The sequence below is a fragment of the Pipistrellus hanaki genome, assembly GCF_964339955.1.
Source record: "Pipistrellus hanaki genome assembly, chromosome: 4".
Lineage (NCBI taxonomy): Eukaryota > Metazoa > Chordata > Mammalia > Chiroptera > Vespertilionidae > Pipistrellus > Pipistrellus hanaki.
Genome location: NC_140506.1, coordinates 86,323,511 through 86,340,735, shown reverse-complemented (window position 1 = coordinate 86,340,735; position 17,225 = coordinate 86,323,511). Strand labels below are relative to the sequence as shown.

Below are 17,225 nucleotides of genomic sequence, written 5' to 3'. Positions count from 1 at the left end.
GCTCTGACTCATGTGTCCCATGAGCTCTGCTACAGGGACCACATGCAGAGTAGAGAGCAGACAAGGATTGCAATCCTTCCAGTCTTAATAGCTTCAATAACTGACACTTGTTTGGTTCTGACTAACCCTATCTTTAGCTTCACTCAGCAACTTACAGTCAGTATGCACTATTACTGTCTCTATTCATGGATGGAGAAGCTGGCTCAGAGAAGAGATAAACTTTCTGAGATGACTCAGCAGACACATAGCAGAAGCAGGATTTGATTCTAAAAAGTCTGACCTTGTGGAATTCTTAGCTTTAGCGCAGCTTTTCTGCAGAGATATTGGCAGGATACAAACACAGAATTGTTTTTGGGGTTCCCCCTGTGAATTAAACCATAGTTGAGGTGCCATGCTGATTTTAAAACATGATGGGAAATTCTTCGTGATTTTGATAGAGCCAATGTCAGGACACAAAAGGTGGGTGACCTTGGCCTTAACATTAGAGAGAATGTAGCTCTGTGTCTTTTATTGTAGTGGAGGAACTGTAGAGCCAAACGTGGGGCTGGCTGTGTCTTCTTTTCACTAATATATTTTTATTGATTTCAGAGAGGAAGGGAGAGGGAGAGAGAGAAACATCCATGATGGGAGAATCATTGATCGGCTGTCTCCTGCATGCTCCGACACTGGGGATCAAGCCCACAACCTGGGCATGTGCCCTGACTGGGAATGGAACCGTGACCTCCTGGTTCATAGGTCAATGTTCAACCACTGAGCTATGCTGACTGGGTTTATTGTGTCTTCTTGACTCCTGAACAGTAGCTGCTGCTGTGCTGTGCTGAGTCCAGAACCAAGGTTCCTAGCTAAACCTGCTTTGTTGGGATTCCAAATAGGAAGAGCTTTTTTGAATTGCACTAGAGGACATAGAAAGGATGATGCCATCTGAATTCCCATAGGTGGTAGGATCTGGTTCCCATAGATGCTACCTGCACAGTCCATGTGTGACCAGCATCTATGCGCAACAACAGAGCGCATGGCTTCCCATAGGGAAGCTAAAGAACCCAGAAGATGCTTTCCTTCCTTCTTCGGAGGACAAAAAGTAGGAGGCTGAACACTGTGCTGCGTGACCTGTGCAGATGATTGTTGCAAATACAAGCTAAGGAAGTGACCAGCAATAAAATTACTGTCTCTATTCAGGAATATCAGTCATGTTGAGGTAACTCCATGTTCTTCATCTCAGAGAATTCCTCCCGTTTCTACCAGTGTCTTTCTTGGAAGTTTAGCTGCCTGTGGAGTTGTTTTCTTGGTTTTGAGATGTGGGGCTGGTCCACTTCCTCTATCTTGTGAATCTTATCTAAGTCAGTGCCTAGGAGAAGGCCACCGCAGTCACAGAGGAATATTTTCTTAGTTGAATAGATTTACTAAGGCAGAGTGAGCAACTGAGGTCTGAGACCATGTGCAAACCAGTGGGAACATGCCTAACGAAACCATCACGCTCCAAATAGTAGGCTGTCAGAACCACAGGGCCATGGTGTAGTAAATACCCCATTTGTAGTGTGTGGTTAGTACGTGCCTTGCATGGATTAATTTCCCCCAGTTCCTTATGGGCTATATCTTAGATATAATTAGGAGGACACCAAAGCCCCTAATGGCATTGGCATGCAGGCTCCTCCTAGGGAGTTTTCCTAATTTGAATGCCTATTCAACAGTGCCTATCTGTGTAGTGAGGACACAGCATAGTCTCTGTGCCTTCCTGCTTCAACAGGTTGTCTAGGAGATCAGTGCCACATGGTGACATAGATCTCAGGGGAGAAGATATTTTATTCATCTTTCTGCTCCACCGGGATTCCTACCCACTATCTCTGGGAAAGGAAGCATGGGGCAGGGGCATAAAGACTCTTAATTGAAATATACGGAGTGAAGTTAAAGTATTCTTACTACATATCCCTATAAGAAAATCACCTGACCGTTAAAACCCTAGTGTGGTATACCAACAGGGCCCTATTGTGTTTTATAAGCATCTAGCTTGTTTCAACTAGATTTAGAAGATGTTATTAACAAGTAATATATGCATTTCTCAGCAGAGCTCACCAAATACTTTACAAACATGGGTTCATATTTCCCATTCAACAGGTGGCATGCTTATTTATTTAACCTGAAGTTCAAATACAGCAATTTAAACTATGTCTGCAACTCACAAGTTAGCTAGATCTCAACTCCAAAGGAGCTACACATGCTCATATTAGAAGAGGATCCTTCAGTTCCTTTTACAGAGATTGGCTTGTGAAAACCTATATAAAAACCCTTGTATTATAATCTGCAGACTGCTTTAAAGCATGTCTGGTTTCTTCCCATGCATTTTATCTGTGAATTAGGCAGGGCTCAGATAAAATGATACCATTTTATTGGTATCATTGCCGAAGTTATTGAGCAAGGACATTGCAAAGGCAGAACTTGAACCTGGATCTTCTTGCCCCAAGACCTTTGCCCTTCCCAGGGCCTGGTGTGGGCTTCTTGGTTTTAAGTTGTTGCTAAGGTCAAGATTAGACAAGGGCTCCTGATGGTGGCAAGCTGTTATCTTTCATTTCTTTGTTGTTTGGTTTTTCCCTAAAGGGTATTGGTGAGCCTTTGAAAACATGGGCAGTGATTTGTGAACTTTCGGGGTGATGGGAAATTACACACTGTATTTCCAAAGTCCCCAGAAAGTTTTCTTCTGGGTGTCTTTAAGGGGTTTGAATGTTTCTGAGAGCAGCTGACCTGAAGTCTTTGGAAAGCTTTGCCACTAACAGAATCATAATGATGGGAACACTTCCCTCCTCTCTGTTTCTCCCTCTTGCTGCCTCCACTCACTCAGTGGTAGTGGCAGTGACGTGGCCCAGTTCCTCTGCACAGTGGCCAGTGCTGCGCTAGACTCGGCCCCAGACTGCATGGAGCTGACAGTGCAGAAGGGGGGACAGGTGAATAGCCAGGGAGAGAAGTAAGTAAACAAAATCACTGGAGATTTGCTATTTGGAATGAGGGGGGATGGGAAACTGTGGTTCAGCAAGAGAGGTCGGGAAAGGGGCATCTCTCTAGGGAGGTGACTTTTGACCTGAGACATAAAAAAGAAAAGGCAGCAATTCAGGTGGAGGATGAGTGAGAGCCCAAGCTCTAAAAAGAGGATGAATTTGCATGTGTCCAAGGAGTATTGAAGAAGCCAGTGTGCCTGGAACACAGTAAACAAGGGCTAGAGGGTGCATGAGAGGACTGAGAGAGGGACGAGGGTGACTCAAGAAAGTGTGGATTGTATTCTAGAATCAATGGAAAGCCAGGGGAAGGTTTCAAGTGAAGAAGTGATATAAGTAGATTTATTTCAATTAGATAATTGGATGGATAGATGATAGGAGATAGATAGATAGATAGATAGATAGATAGACAGACAGACAGACAGATGATGGATTTGAAAGATACAGATTTCCTACTAAATGGCTGGTGGGTTGAAGAAGCAGAAGTGAAGCCAAAGAGGCAAGTTTTAAGGCTGTTGTTGACTTGGTTCTGGTGAAATACTGGTTATGATGTTAGGATGGTAACAGTGTGAATAGAATGACCTCGACACATTTAATATTTCATCTGTAACTTCTGAGGACTGGGCTGCAGGGAAACAGAGTGTCATGCCCTGATGCACTGTGGTCCAACTTGGCCAAGGCCGCGTGGGTGGAGATGACCATGTGCACAGATCATGCATAACATGGCAGTCGCAACCCATTTTCCCATCACTCCATTGGGGTCCCTGGGACTTGCCGTTGTTCCTTCAGGCTGTGCTTAGCCAGCTTTGAGGATGCAGGGTCGCCGACGTGCCTGGCATAGCTGTTGTGAGAGTAGTGCTGGAGTCCACATCTTCCCTAATAACCTTGTGTCTAAATTGTAGTGTCACACAAGGGCGTGTTCAGAAATTAGCATTTGAAAAGAAGCCTCCTTGCTTTCAGTTTGAGCTGACATGGTCCCTTTTCCTCTGTGGAAATGAAATTTATTAATCATAATAAAACCATCAGAATCTGAAGGTAGAGGTCACCCTGAGGAGAAAAGGCGCCTGCTCATTTACCAGGAATAGTTCAGCGCTGCTGTATTTTTCTTCTGCCCAGGCACAGAACATTGCCAAATTGTTACCTTGGGCTTTCCACTGAAGCTCTGCCCAGTGTTATAAACAAATCAGAATGTACAATTAAAGTACATGAGAGAAAAGGGTGGGAGCTACGTTTTCATGCAATGCATTCAGGCCACCACCATGTCGTCTATCAAAAAGAGGAAATCTTTGCCACAGTAAAATCCTTCCCCAAATTAAAAGAAAAAATAGTAATTGCTCCGAATTTGCATCTTCATACCCGTTTTGAAGGAATATCATGCTGTGGCATCGCATTTACAAGGGTGTTCAGTTTGCTTTTGTCGTTTATGTCATGTTCATACCACCAGCTTTGCTGAGGGAAAGTGCATTAAAATTAATTCTATGATCACTTTTTTTTAACCCTCTGGACTAATGACAACTTTACTTTCTCATGAAATAAAAACTAATGACAAAGTTGTAGCTCATGTCTTTTTCCACCAATTGATACCTACTTCTAATTACCCAGCTTTCATGAGTGACCACCTGGAATGAATGACTTCTTCAAAAATATCATTATTCCTCTTGTTTTAACATGCCCTCTGTCTTGGATTTCCACCTGTTTTTCCTCCCAGAGAGATAGGGCATCTTGGAAGGCCTTTTGTGATGAGCCAGAGGGCTGGCGAGTGTCTCAGGGAATGAAGTGCAAGGGGGAGGGTGGACTTTCTGTCTCACTGAGAAACATCCGTTCTCACACTGCTTGTGAGGATCCGGGGAACACAGTGTGTTGAAGCAGAAAGCCTCAATCTGGATTATTTGAGCTTGGTGCCCCTTGAACAGGCAAGGAGGGCTTGGGAAGAAGACACATCCAATGTGAACTGGCCGAATCCTTTCTTTCCAACTGGAATCTAAACTAGAGTCCATGAGGTAGAAGGATCCTCACCCAACTTCTTCCGAACTTTCAGATTCCATGGTGTAAGCAATCATACCAGCCCATCCAGTACATTCTTTTTGTTTTTCTTAATCTTTATTGTTGAAAGTATTACATATGTCCCCTTTTCCCCTCACTGACCCCTTCTAGCCAGCATGGCCCTGCCCTTCCCCCATCCCAGGCCGGCACCATCCTATTATCTGGGTTATGCATAAATGCATACAGGTTCTTTGAGTAATCTCTTCCCACCCACCCACTTCCCTCTGAGATTCCATAGTCTGTTCCTTGCTTCTGTGTCTTTACATCTATTTTATTCATCAGTTTGTTTGTTTTTATTAGATTCCACATATGAGTGAGATCATGTGATACTTGTCTTTCTCTGACTGGCTTATATGAGCCATCTAGTACATATATATAGATGTCAGACAGGAAGAGAGGATAGAGAGAGAAATATCCATGATAAGAAAGAATCATTGATCAACTGCCTCCTGCATGCCCCCTAGTGGGGATTGAGCCAGCAACTGGGGCATGTACCCTGAATGGGAATCGAACCATGACCTCCTGGTTCATAGGTCGACGCTCAACCACTGAGCCATGCTAGCCAGGCCCATCCAGTAGATTCTTATTCACCAACTATAAGCAAGAAGATTAGAAGCAAAATTGTGAAAAGATGGAGAAGGAGAACAATAAAGCATTTGCAAATTAGATTCCAAAAGATAAGAGGTGGCTTAAGGTTAACAGTAGTTGATAGAACAGACAAACCATTTCTTCTGGCCTTGTTCCTTCATTCTTTAAAGGAAAGTCCAAGAGTCAAAAGCTGTGGATAATCCACATATATCCCATTTAGTGACTGGTATCCCCGATCCCACCTGCTAACAGTGCTCAGGTGTTCCCTTCTTCAGAGAATTACCTTCTGCCCAAGAAAATCACTTCAACTCAGTCCTTCTCCACCCCCCAGGGAAACCTGCAGCTAATGCTCAACTTGCATGAGCGTAAAAAGCCAACCCCTTTGCCTCCGGCTGGGATTAGTTCTGGGGTACTACTCACGGGATCTGGTCAAAGATAGTCTCTAGCTTAGACTATTTCTCTTTTTCCCTTGCTATTAACTGCCTGCCTCTCTCCTTCTCCTTCTTCTTTACATTCACAAGAATCCTATTTCAGGCTCTTCTGGGGAACCCAAGTTAAGATTGCATCTCAGCTTTGATCATTACTGAAGGAGCAATGTTCAAACTACCGGCAAGGAGTTATCTGGCAGGCCATTTAAGTAAGGATACATGCCACCATGGAACCAGCCCTCCAGTGGCTCTGAGAAATTTAAAGATCATCTCTGATGGTCTAGCTCTGTGATCTTGAGCAAGTGACTTCACCTCTCTGAACCCTAATTTCTGATCTGTGGCATCATTCAGTCCCAGGCATTTAATAGACACTGAATGCATCAGGCTTCCTTCCCTTCTTCATTTTTATTCTGAAGCTTGTGCTGAAAGTCATGGCAGAGAAGGGAGGAGGATGGAATACTCAACTGTCATCAAGAAATACTGTTTGAAATGTATCCCTTCCCAGAACCTGGCCATAGGTTGATGAGTTAGAAGTTCTGGGGTGATAGGATTGAAATCAAAGCAGCTTTAATTCTTGAGTGGGGTGGGGTGGCATCCCATAAACCCTCTAAGGCTGCTTCTATTTGAGTGTGTTTTCTCTTTACAAAGATGTTGGACCCTAACTGCAAAGACTGGGTCACTTCACCCATTTTGATTCACCCTTCCTGCTGTGATAGGTGATGGCCAAATTAGGAGAAAAGCACCATCTCTCTTGAGTATTTACATGTCCTCTGGGAATACTGGGTTTACTGTGCTTCTTAAAACCATTATTTCATGTTGTTTTGTGTGTGTTTGTTTGTTTGTTTGTTTGCCTACGTCGGTCTCCAGGGTAGCTGCATGAACAGTGAGAAAGGTTCCTATGAGAGACCAGCCATGCTACATGGACAAAAGAATGTGCCATGCACAGATGGACTTTTCAAATGTTGTGTGGCAGATAGGAATATGTTTCTTATGTATGAAGATGAATAGGGCCCCTCCACACTGTCTTGGTATTTTGCATTTTATGGTTGCTATTATTACTTTGTAACTGCATATTATGGATTCATCTTCACCTCTGTTTCCCTTTCAGTTACGGACGAGTTTATGCTGCCGACCCCTACCACCACACACTTGCTCCAGCCCCCACCTACGGCGTTGGTGCCATGGTGAGTACCAATTCCTCCTCTTCCTCATTTCTTCTCCCACCCTTCCCTTCCCCAGCTGGGACCTTTGTATGGGTTGACGGTTGACGTCCTCTCACTCTCCCCTTAATTGAATTTGTCTCTTGTGCTAATCTAACAGCAGCTAAAATGCCACATTAATCCTCCCAGTAAACTTGATAAATGTCTTAATTTCTTGGCAATGTAGTGCATGTAAGTTATTATATTTCTAATTTTGCAAGTCTCACCTAGCAGAGCACTTACCTTAATGGAATAATTAGTCATTTTGATAATTAAATCCATCACTAACAGAATGCAGTGTCAATGCAGAACTTTTTTTTTTCTTTTTTTTTTCCCTCCCTTGCTGCTCATTCACATAGCCCCAAGGTTCCAGCCCCAGCACAGACTTCAGAGGAGCTAAGCTGCACACTTCCAGGCCTCTGCTGTCAGGCAGCTGAGAATCTGACTGCCTCTCCTCCCCTATTACAATTCATGTTTAAAGTCATAGTCGCCCAGGAAAGAAAATAGAGAGGGGCACACTTTGTGTGTGTGCCTAGTACATAAGGAATTAGAAGGAATCAGCTGGGTTTTGGGGTTGTCTTTTGTTTTTTTTGGGTTCGGGTTTTTGTTTGGGGGGGTGGGGGAGGGCAAACATGGGAGGTGAGGGTGGGTGAATTTGCCTGTACTTGTTCAAACTTCTATGCACTAAAACTCTTGAGTACAGTAAGACGTGCCCATCACGTGAGAGCGTATGCAATCATTACAAAGCTTTTGGCATGCAGCTTTCTGCTTGGGATCAAGAATCTCAGTCCTTTATCCTAAAACTCAATCCCCATAGGCATTCATTTGAATCGCCAATACCTTTAGAAAAAGGAAATAAATTAAGTGCCACCTCGTAGCCGTCTAAAGCCATGGCCAGACAATTCGCTGGATCGTGGCGGTAGAAATTCAGCCAAGACCTGGGGACCATGTTCTTTTGCAAAGCTCAGTTACATCAAGCAATCCATCCGTAGGACTCCCCTCTTGAGCGCAAATTCCATACAGCTCATTGAGCCATGTCAAGTGATTTAAATTTCCATCCTGATTTTGCATTCAACCACTCTGGTTCAACACCTAGTCCACTGGAGTTACGTGTTGGAAAAGAGAGTTTGAATGACTACATTCAGTCAGTCATCTGCATTCGACCTCTTGAGTGTAGATTGAGCTTTTCCCAATGGGGAACATAGTGTTAATGAATCAAATGAGCAAACAGAATGAGACACTGCACATCCTTCAGTGGCCCAGTGTGTATCCAAGTCCTTTCAACTTCCAGGACTGGCCGACAGAATTGGGTTTCAGAGGGGCTCTCTGTCTGAGGAGCTCTTGGGGAAAGGGGTTAGGATTGGCCCTATCTTCAGTTCTCCAAGAATGACCTGGGACGGGTAGGGGGTGCCTCCATTTTGGTTGAGTTTGAGTGTCTATTTTTCACATGAATAGTCTTTTTTTGATGATCCCGTGTTGCAAAAGGAAAATGTAAAAAACACACCCCTCAAATTGCTTTGTTTCAGAATGCTTTTGCACCCTTGACTGATGCCAAGACTAGGAGCCATGCTGATGATGTGGGTCTCGTTCTTTCTTCATTGCAGGCTAGTATATACCGAGGGGGATACAACCGTTTTGCTCCATACTAAATGACAAAACCATAAAAACCTTCCAATGTGGGGAGAAAGGAAGCTTTCCGAGGCCTGGGTATTGCAATACATGCAGTAGTGCATCATTTTAGCAACTCTAAAAACTAAAAAGAGGAAAAAAAAATACATTTTTTATCTTATACCTCAGATATTTTGTTCTGTGTATTTTACTATTGTGGGTCTTTAATTTCTGAAGGTTCCGTAGTTTGGTTGCTGGCTATAGGAGTTTTGTTTTGTTTTGTTTTTTGTTTTTTTTTGTGGTTGACCTAGAGAGATGCTAGCTATGAATAAAAACTGGTTTAGGGCCATATCCAGAGTGCTTTATCATGTAAATGAATTATATATGCTGAATAGTAAGCTACTGGGGTTATCAGCTGTTTGGGAAGAGTGTAAGTGACTACAGTAGTCATCTTTTCTGCATCTGCATTATTTTATTTTATGAAAGGGGGAAGGTGGGAGGGGCTTAGGGGATTGGGACTGGAGTTCGACTGAAAGAGAGAAAAAAAAATAGTAACTGATGAATCTAAACGACCCACTGCACCAACGATCATATAGCAACGGTTCTAAGTTACTCATTGTCAGTTCAGGCCAAAGGTTATGCTGTTAAGGGGATGCTTCTAGCAGCCCTTGTGCATCCAAGTTGAATGAAGCTGTGCAAACCCACCCTTTAACCTTTCCCCCGGGCAGTATTCAGCTTCTTAACCAGCCGCTAGTTATTTAGGCAAAAACTGCTAGTTAGGCCCATCAACAAGCATTCTTTTTATATTTCTTCCAGTATAATAAATTATTGATATCATTGCTGACTTTTATATTATGGGAGGGAAAAAAATAACATTAATAAAAAGGTGATAAAAAGCACTGTTTCTATTTTTTTCTTTTTTTCCAAAAAAAGAAAGTAATAAAACTTAAATTCTTTGTACCAGTTAAAAAAAATGTATAAAATTTACATCTGTGCAGTGGAGTTGTTAAGTTCTAGAAACAGTCTATGAAGCTTTAGTTTTAGCCTAGTAGAACAAACTGTTAGAGACAGACGTATAATTTTTATGGAATTACATGATAATCATATTCGGATTTCTAGAAGCATTTTACAAGTATTGCAATCATTGAGTAGAGATAATCATGGTATTTTCGTCAGCTTGGTACTTTTTGAAACATGACTGTGTTATGTGAACAAGCTGCAATTTTTCAGTCTGTGAGAGCCTGCCCTCCCTTCTCCCCCATCCTTTCTGGTCCCCAGTGATGATCTCAAACCGGTAACTTTAGTTCTGTCTACAAGGCCCAGGACACTTGTCAGAAGGAAGCAAAATGTAAAAGTACCCTCCTTCTCCCCGAAGAACAAAGTCCTCCCCACACCTCAGATGCAGGGCCGGAGCAACACAGCTGAAAAATTGCAGTTTGTCTGGATTACTTCTGTTTGAACGCCTTCCATGTTGTCCTGTTTACAAGTTAACCTGAGTTGGGGTATCTGTCACGGGTCTTCCTGTTTTTGTATTTAAATAAAACAAACAGCAGCAAGCTGTCCCCAGTAGTTTTGCTGCCCTAGTTAAGTCTTCATGTTGTACAGTGCCCGCCGTCTGGCAAGCACTTTAGTAAGTTATCAACTCACCGCTGTGAACCTGCCAATCCGCTGTAACAACTCTGCTTTCAAACAAAAACCAAACAAAACTTAAAAAAAAAAAAGTGTTTGTGATCCAGCATTCTTGTCATCCTATGTGCATGCAGTAAGATCGGTTGGATATTAAACCATCAATAAAGTTTCACAAGATTTGAAAACCAAGTTTCTGTAGCTTCGCTATCTAAGGCAGATGAGGGTTGTCTCGAACCCAGAGAGAAAGGGGGGAAACTGCTTAGCAGCCCGAAGTGTATATCAGACGTTCTCTTCAGCAGGCTTCTCTGGGTGGGGGAGGGGAGGGACAGAGGGGTGATTTATAGCATCACTAAGACATTCTCATTCCCTCACCTGGGAAGCAATGTGATGACAGTTGATGTTTAGAAAGGCAACTATTTATTAAAATACTGTGGCATCCTACCCTGGAGGCGGGGAGGGGGGGAGAGAGAGAGAGAAAAAGGATAGGAGGCTAGGGTGAATAAACAGATTTCTCCCAGTCGCCTCAAATTTCACACTCCAGAATTTGCATTGTGTTTGGAATCACAAACATAGAGTTCTTACTGTGTTGGTTAAAGTAAAATTAATTTGCAGTTTTGATTTTCCTTGATGAGCTGTACTTTTCCCCCATGACTGTATGTAGTTTTAATAAAATCATTTAGAGCAAGTGGGTGCCAACTGAGGTTGCAGATCTTCTGTCTAGGCACTCCTCCAAGATGCCAACGAGTCATTTTAAAATGTATGTCAGAGATGTAAACAGACATTTTGGATTTTTTAAAACAGTATTTATTTGGAATGTTTTCATTTATCTAAATAACTATTGCTATTATGAATTATGAAAAAAAAGATTACTATCATGTGTGGCCTATAGTGACTTCTTAACACACACATCACGCAATCTGCAAACCCAGAAAATGTGTATATCTGTCTTTAGAAATTAGTGTTTATATCACTTACAGTGGTTTGTGAATAAAGAAAACTGGTTTGTAATATCAAAAAAAATAAAAGCTTAGTCTGAAAAGGTACCTGTGAGTTGGTGTTCTCAGTCCTTTGGCTTCTGCGTGTTTTTTTCAAGGGTGTGTCCAGCAGGGGGCGTGGTGTGGGCTGCCCAGGTGAGTAGTAGTAGGCTGCCATAGCCACTGGTGGCGCCCCCTGCAGGTGCACTGCCTATGTGGTGTGGCACACAGGGCTGTTCCAAGCATGGAAATTCAATTTTCGGATAAAACAAAACAACAAAAACAAATTGCGAATTTCAGTGAAACATCTGTCCTAGTGATTAATATAACTCTGGGGTGGGGAGAGGTTTGTGTGATGAGGATGAGAAAACCAGTTGTGCTAGGGTTACGTTCATGGAGTGCTTAGTATGGGCCACGAATCCAGCTTAGGCTCTTGTGTTCCTTATTTCATTTAATGACTTAACACTTCTATCAGGGTGATCTGCCCCGTTTAGTTATCTTAATAATGTCTTACTTCTGTCTCATTCCATTATCTTAATGCCCCTATCAAGTTTTCAATTTGCGGGGTCTGGAAGCCGATGTTGGGAGTTTGAATCCCGATTCTGTCACTTGTTAGCTGCAGCCCATGGCAAGTTCAACCAGAGTTCTGTGCCATGGTTTCCTCATCCATAAACCTGGATGGATAGCAATCCGTGCCTCTTAATATTGTGGAATAAATAAAACAATCTATGCGACGGGCTCACAGCTGTACTTCATCGACTGTAAGCTATGGCTATTTACAGGGAGGAAACTGAGGCAAAGAGAGCTTAACTTATCTGAGATCACACGTCAAGCAAGTGGCAAAGCCCGAATCCCAAAACTGGCATACTTCATCCATGGGGGCTCTTTTCTCCTGGCCCGTGAACATTCAACTCTAGAAACGATAGGACTTACCCTGAGTGCCCCACACAGTCTCACAAGGCACGTTGTCTTCCTAGCAATTATCATACCACGTCACATGTACTTAACGGTCCCCTCTCTATAAACTCCTTGTAATATAGAGAATTGGGAGGGTCATAGTCAACTTCCATCACCCTGTGTCAATTGGTCCTTGAAGGCAATATTACCCTCCTTTTGTAAATGAAGACAATGAGAATTAATAAGTCATATGATTTGCCTGAAGTCATGTCTAGCAACAGTGAGAAGCAAGGTCCCATGAGGATCTGTCTGAGCTCAGAGCTTATCCTTCTTCCAAAATTCTGCTCCGTTATTTATGATGAGGGTGGTGGGGGTCATGTTAAACCTGGGCTTCTAGTACTCTCCTTACAAAATATGTGAGGCTGTATCAATTCAAACGAAGTCGAAGTGAGCTTTCTCCTGGCATATGGCAAGGAGGGAGATAATTATCTCCTAACATGCTGGCTTTCTAATTGAGTCCCCTCCCTCGCCAAATCAGAGGATGTAAGCATAGATGTGAAGAGCAGTCATTTACAGAATCTCCAAAACCAGGCTCTTCTCTAAAGTGAAGGTAAGCCTATAAATTTCATGTGAAGTATGAAGTGTAAAGTAAATAAGAATGATGGCAGAACTGAAAGGGATGTTTCAAAGACTTCGCCAGCAGATGCAAATGTGTGTCCCCTGCAGTGTGGGCAGAGGTGAGCAAAGAAGCCCAGAGGAAGCCCATGTGCGAGGCACGTGACTGTGTCTAAATTGAGGCTCTTATCTGTGTTTTTCATGGACAATGCTCAGGAGGTAGAGTTTCATCCCACCTGCAATTTTTTTCTTAAAACAATATTTTAATAAAACAGTAAGACCTTCTTCACATTAGAAATAAAATAAAATAAAACAGTGCAGGTGCCATTTCATTGCTCAGACCACAGTCTCAGTCCCATCCCATTTCCCTACTCAACACCCGGCGGACCTCAATAATACATGGTGACATTGGAAGGCTATTTCTACTTCCTAGAAAGCAGGGAGCTCCATTGAGCACTCCGCTTTCCCAGGCCTATCCCAGGCAACCCAACATGCACACACATGCATATACGCATGCACTCGTGCCCATGTGCATGCTGCACATGCACACACACAGCAAACATCCTTTAATGCTGTGGCAGTGCCCCGTTGAGGTGCCACCGCATGACCTCCTCTCTTAGAAACACCTGATGAGCTTGTTTGAAAAGCAGATTCCTGGGCCCCATCTGCTTTGGGCATGCCCAAGTTTGAAGACCACCATCGTGTGGGAAGGACCACCTTCGCCAACTTCCTGAGGGTTCTTTTGTTAGGTTCTTCCTGAAGATCGACTCTCATCATGCCAGCAGGACCAATCAATATGTATGTGTAGGTATGTGCGCATGCCTATGTTCACTCAAGCATATGCCTACCTCTTGCTATATAAGATGCACATTCTCAACCTTGCTCATGACCACCTGATTATTTTCTCACCAATAAAGTCCAGAATCAGTACTGAAAATAGTATTCTAGAAAAGGTAGACTAGTTGTATTCCTGTGAAAACACAGAAAGCCTGGTGTGTATGTGTGTGTGTGTGTGTGTGTGTGTGTTTAAATTTGCTATTGGGCAATACATGTGCTCCTGAACACACAAATATATATGACTAGAAGCCTGATGCACAAAGATTTGTGCAAGAATGGGCCTTCCTTCCCCTGGCTGCCATCACCACCTTCGCTCCAGCCAGAACCACCTTTCCACCTTTCCACGCTGCCCAAAGGCCCGAAGCGGCTGGAGCAGTGCAGAACACCCCCAGCTGCTCAGCACCTGTGTATGCAAATAAACCCCCTCCATCTTTATTGGGTTAATTTGGGTACACACTCCTGATTGGCTGTTAGGTGTTGCAAAGGTATGGTCAATTTACATTTTCCTCTTTTATTAGTGTAGATATGTTTGGGAGATTTGTGTGTAAATTTGGCAGATGCATTCTTTTCTGAAGGATAGGACAATCTCAGGTGCCACTGCTGAGGCTTCAATCTGATATTCATCTCACAGCCTAAAGCAGAGCCCTTCAGTTCATCTGACATCCCAAGGGATGTAGACTTGGGGTTGAACAGGAGCACTTGGCCCCTTGGCACTTTGGGAGAGTCTCCTGGGAGAGCCCAGTCTTACCTCACAGGCTGCATACTCACCGCCCAACTGGAAAATTGGCGGTGGGCCACTAAACGGGTGTGAAAGTCTCCTTGGCCTCACGGATCAGGCTGCTTTGATCACAGATATCTGGGGTCAGATATCAGGCGGGGGGGGGGGGGAGGGTTTGAATGATTTCTGGGCAGCAAGGCAGGATTCTGAAGAAAACACCAAGGATTCTTTTAATATTAATAGAGTCTCTTCCTAAAGGGAGTAGGGGTGTAGCTTGTATTGAGAATGAAACAAGTAATAAGAAGACTGGCTAACATGGTTTCACTGCAGTTCCAGGCACTTTACAAAACACATATTCAGTCTCTCCGCCTCTGTGCACACACCTGTCTGGTATAGGCACCCGTGTGAGAGTCACCTTGAAAATCTTAGCCTCTGTGCTTCCACCCTTTCATCTCTAAAATGTGGATGGGAACAGTACCTCCCTCCAGGGTTCTCGTGGGAATAAGATGTGTTCAAAGATGCACAGCACTTAGCCTGACAGCACTTTTTCTGTTAAATCATTTCTCTACTTATCTGCATAACTCAGAAGAATCCATATACATTTTAGAGATTCAAATAATATGCATAGGTTTTTTCTCTGATATATGGCATGATTACACAGACCGAACTATACAGTTGTGTACATCTAAAATAAACCTCTTTATACACACACAGATACTAAGTACTTTTCAATGTATAATATTTTTATTTGTATGCATTAGCATAACTACACTGTATTAGGGAACCATAAACATAGATGCTAATTCTTACAAAGCACTTAGATCCTGACAGAGTAAGCCATCAGCAAATGAGACTTATTACTATTATTATCCCAATGAATTCTCCCAAACTGGCAAGTGAGGTACTATCATTACCCCAGCCTGCCCACAAGGAAGCAGAACCTCCGGCAACCCTGGCGGCATGCCCAAGGCACAGGGCTCCAGGTGGTAGCGAGGAGCCATGGGCATGGGCTGCCTGACGGCCAAGTTCATGCTGCTACAATGCTTCACACACACCTTGCCATTCGCTCCTCATGGCAGCCCAGGCAAGCCCTTTGCCCTACATCGAAGAGCTTACAAGGGGTGGAGTCAGAGCCAACCCCAGTGTTCCCAGCTTCCCTGCACACTTCACTTAACAACTGCAGAGCAGGAGGGAGCTTGTTTAGCCGGTAGGATAGCAGGAGGTCCCAGGATCCAGGTCTGAGAATGCGGCCACCGTGGCATGGTCATCCCTCAAAACGCACAGCAGGTGCCGGTGACTATGACACTCAAGCTCTCTGAGGGACACGGGCAGATACTGTGTTACCTAAAGGAAGTAAAAGGGTAGCAAGAGAAGACAAGCCCCCAGGCTCCAGACAAGAGTAAAACACAAGGGTTTCGAGGCAGAAACTATAAGAGCAGGGACCCGAGAAGTAGGGTAACGGTGGCACTGTGGGCAGGTGGCGGTTGGCAGGGTGCAGAATGCCAATTGGCAGTTCATCAGCATGGAGGTCCTAGAAAACCGTACAAGGAAAGGTAACAACAACAACAAAATAGTAATAATAAGTCCAAACCAAACAAAGAAAACCTGCCTGAAAGCAGGCGGCAAGGACTGCAAAGGAAACCCTCACGCTCACATCCAGAAAGTCAGACTCTCTGCAGCCACGCCAGGAAGTCGTCTAGAACTGAAAGCGGGTCAGAGTCACTGCCTGCAGCTGGCCCTTTATCTCCCCCAAACACTCCCAGGCGGGAGCCGCTGAAATCCATTACTAAGCAGGATTCCAACACCACGCACACTGCTGCTCAGCCAGGAGGCCTGTCAGCATCCCTGGGCGCGGGCTGCTACTTTCTCCTTTGTTATTTTCCTAAACTGCGGACTCTTGATATATTGTTCTTTTGACTGTCTCCTTTTTTCCAAAGCCTTTTTGCCCTTCTCACCCTGAAGAATGTGTGTGTGTGTGTGTGTGTGTGAGATAGAGAGAGAGAGAGAGAGAGAGAGAGACAGAGAGAGAGAGAGAGAGAGAGAGAGAGAGAGATGGAGGACATGCTTTGTGAGAAAAAGAAGTAAGGAGGGGGTGGGGGAATAACCCATAAAACTTTCAGTGTTCTTTGCAACATTCTGATGTTGAAATTCAAAATCCTTTACAGCTTGCATGGTAGGAGAAAAACATAAACTACTCCTCTCGCTTTGCATCACTTTTCCATCACCTAAAAACAAAACAGAACAAACAACTCAGCCTGGCTGATATTGTTATTTCCATTAAGCCATCAAAGACATAGCTAGGCAGTAGCTAGAATGGAGAAATAGACAGCAAATTTCATTGGTTAGAGATATTTTTCTTCCCCCCCCCCCCCCCATTGATATCAGAGAGGAAGGGAGGGGGAAAGAGAAAAGTCAATGATGAGAGAGAATCATTGATTGGCTGCCTCTAGCATACACCCTACTGTGGGGGGATCAAGCCCACAACCCAGGCATGTGGGCTTGGCTGGAGTGGAACCTGGGACTCTAGTCCACAGGCTGACACTCTATTCGCTGGGCCAAACCAGCTAGGGCTTTTTCCTCCTTTTAAAAAAGTTTCTAGAAGAACCTGAGTTTTAATCCTGCCTCTGCTATCTTCTATTGTCTTTTCAGCTGTACACCCTTAGGCAACTTAGCCTCTCTGGGCTTGGTTTCAAGTGGGTGAACTG

At 43.8% G+C, this 17,225-nt stretch overlaps 1 protein-coding gene across 49 annotated transcripts in view; it reads left to right on the top strand.

The window, feature by feature from the left end:
• Positions 1–11,522, top strand: part of RBFOX1 (RNA binding fox-1 homolog 1) — a 1,418,051-nt gene extending 1,406,529 nt beyond the window's left edge. For 23 of the 49 annotated variants that reach the window (XM_084882378.1, XM_084882381.1, XM_084882372.1 and 20 more), the window contains 2 exons: positions 7,152–7,227; positions 8,769–11,522. In XM_084882378.1, coding sequence (XP_084738504.1) covers positions 7,152–7,227; positions 8,769–8,891 — 199 coding nt within the window. In that variant the 3' untranslated portion in view covers positions 8,892–11,522. Of the gene's footprint in view, positions 1–7,151; positions 7,228–7,601 lie in introns of all 49 variants that reach the window. The other 26 variants (XM_084882376.1, XM_084882407.1, XM_084882361.1 and 23 more) reach the window with 5 other exon arrangements.
• The last annotated feature ends 5,703 nt before the right edge of the window (positions 11,523–17,225 follow it).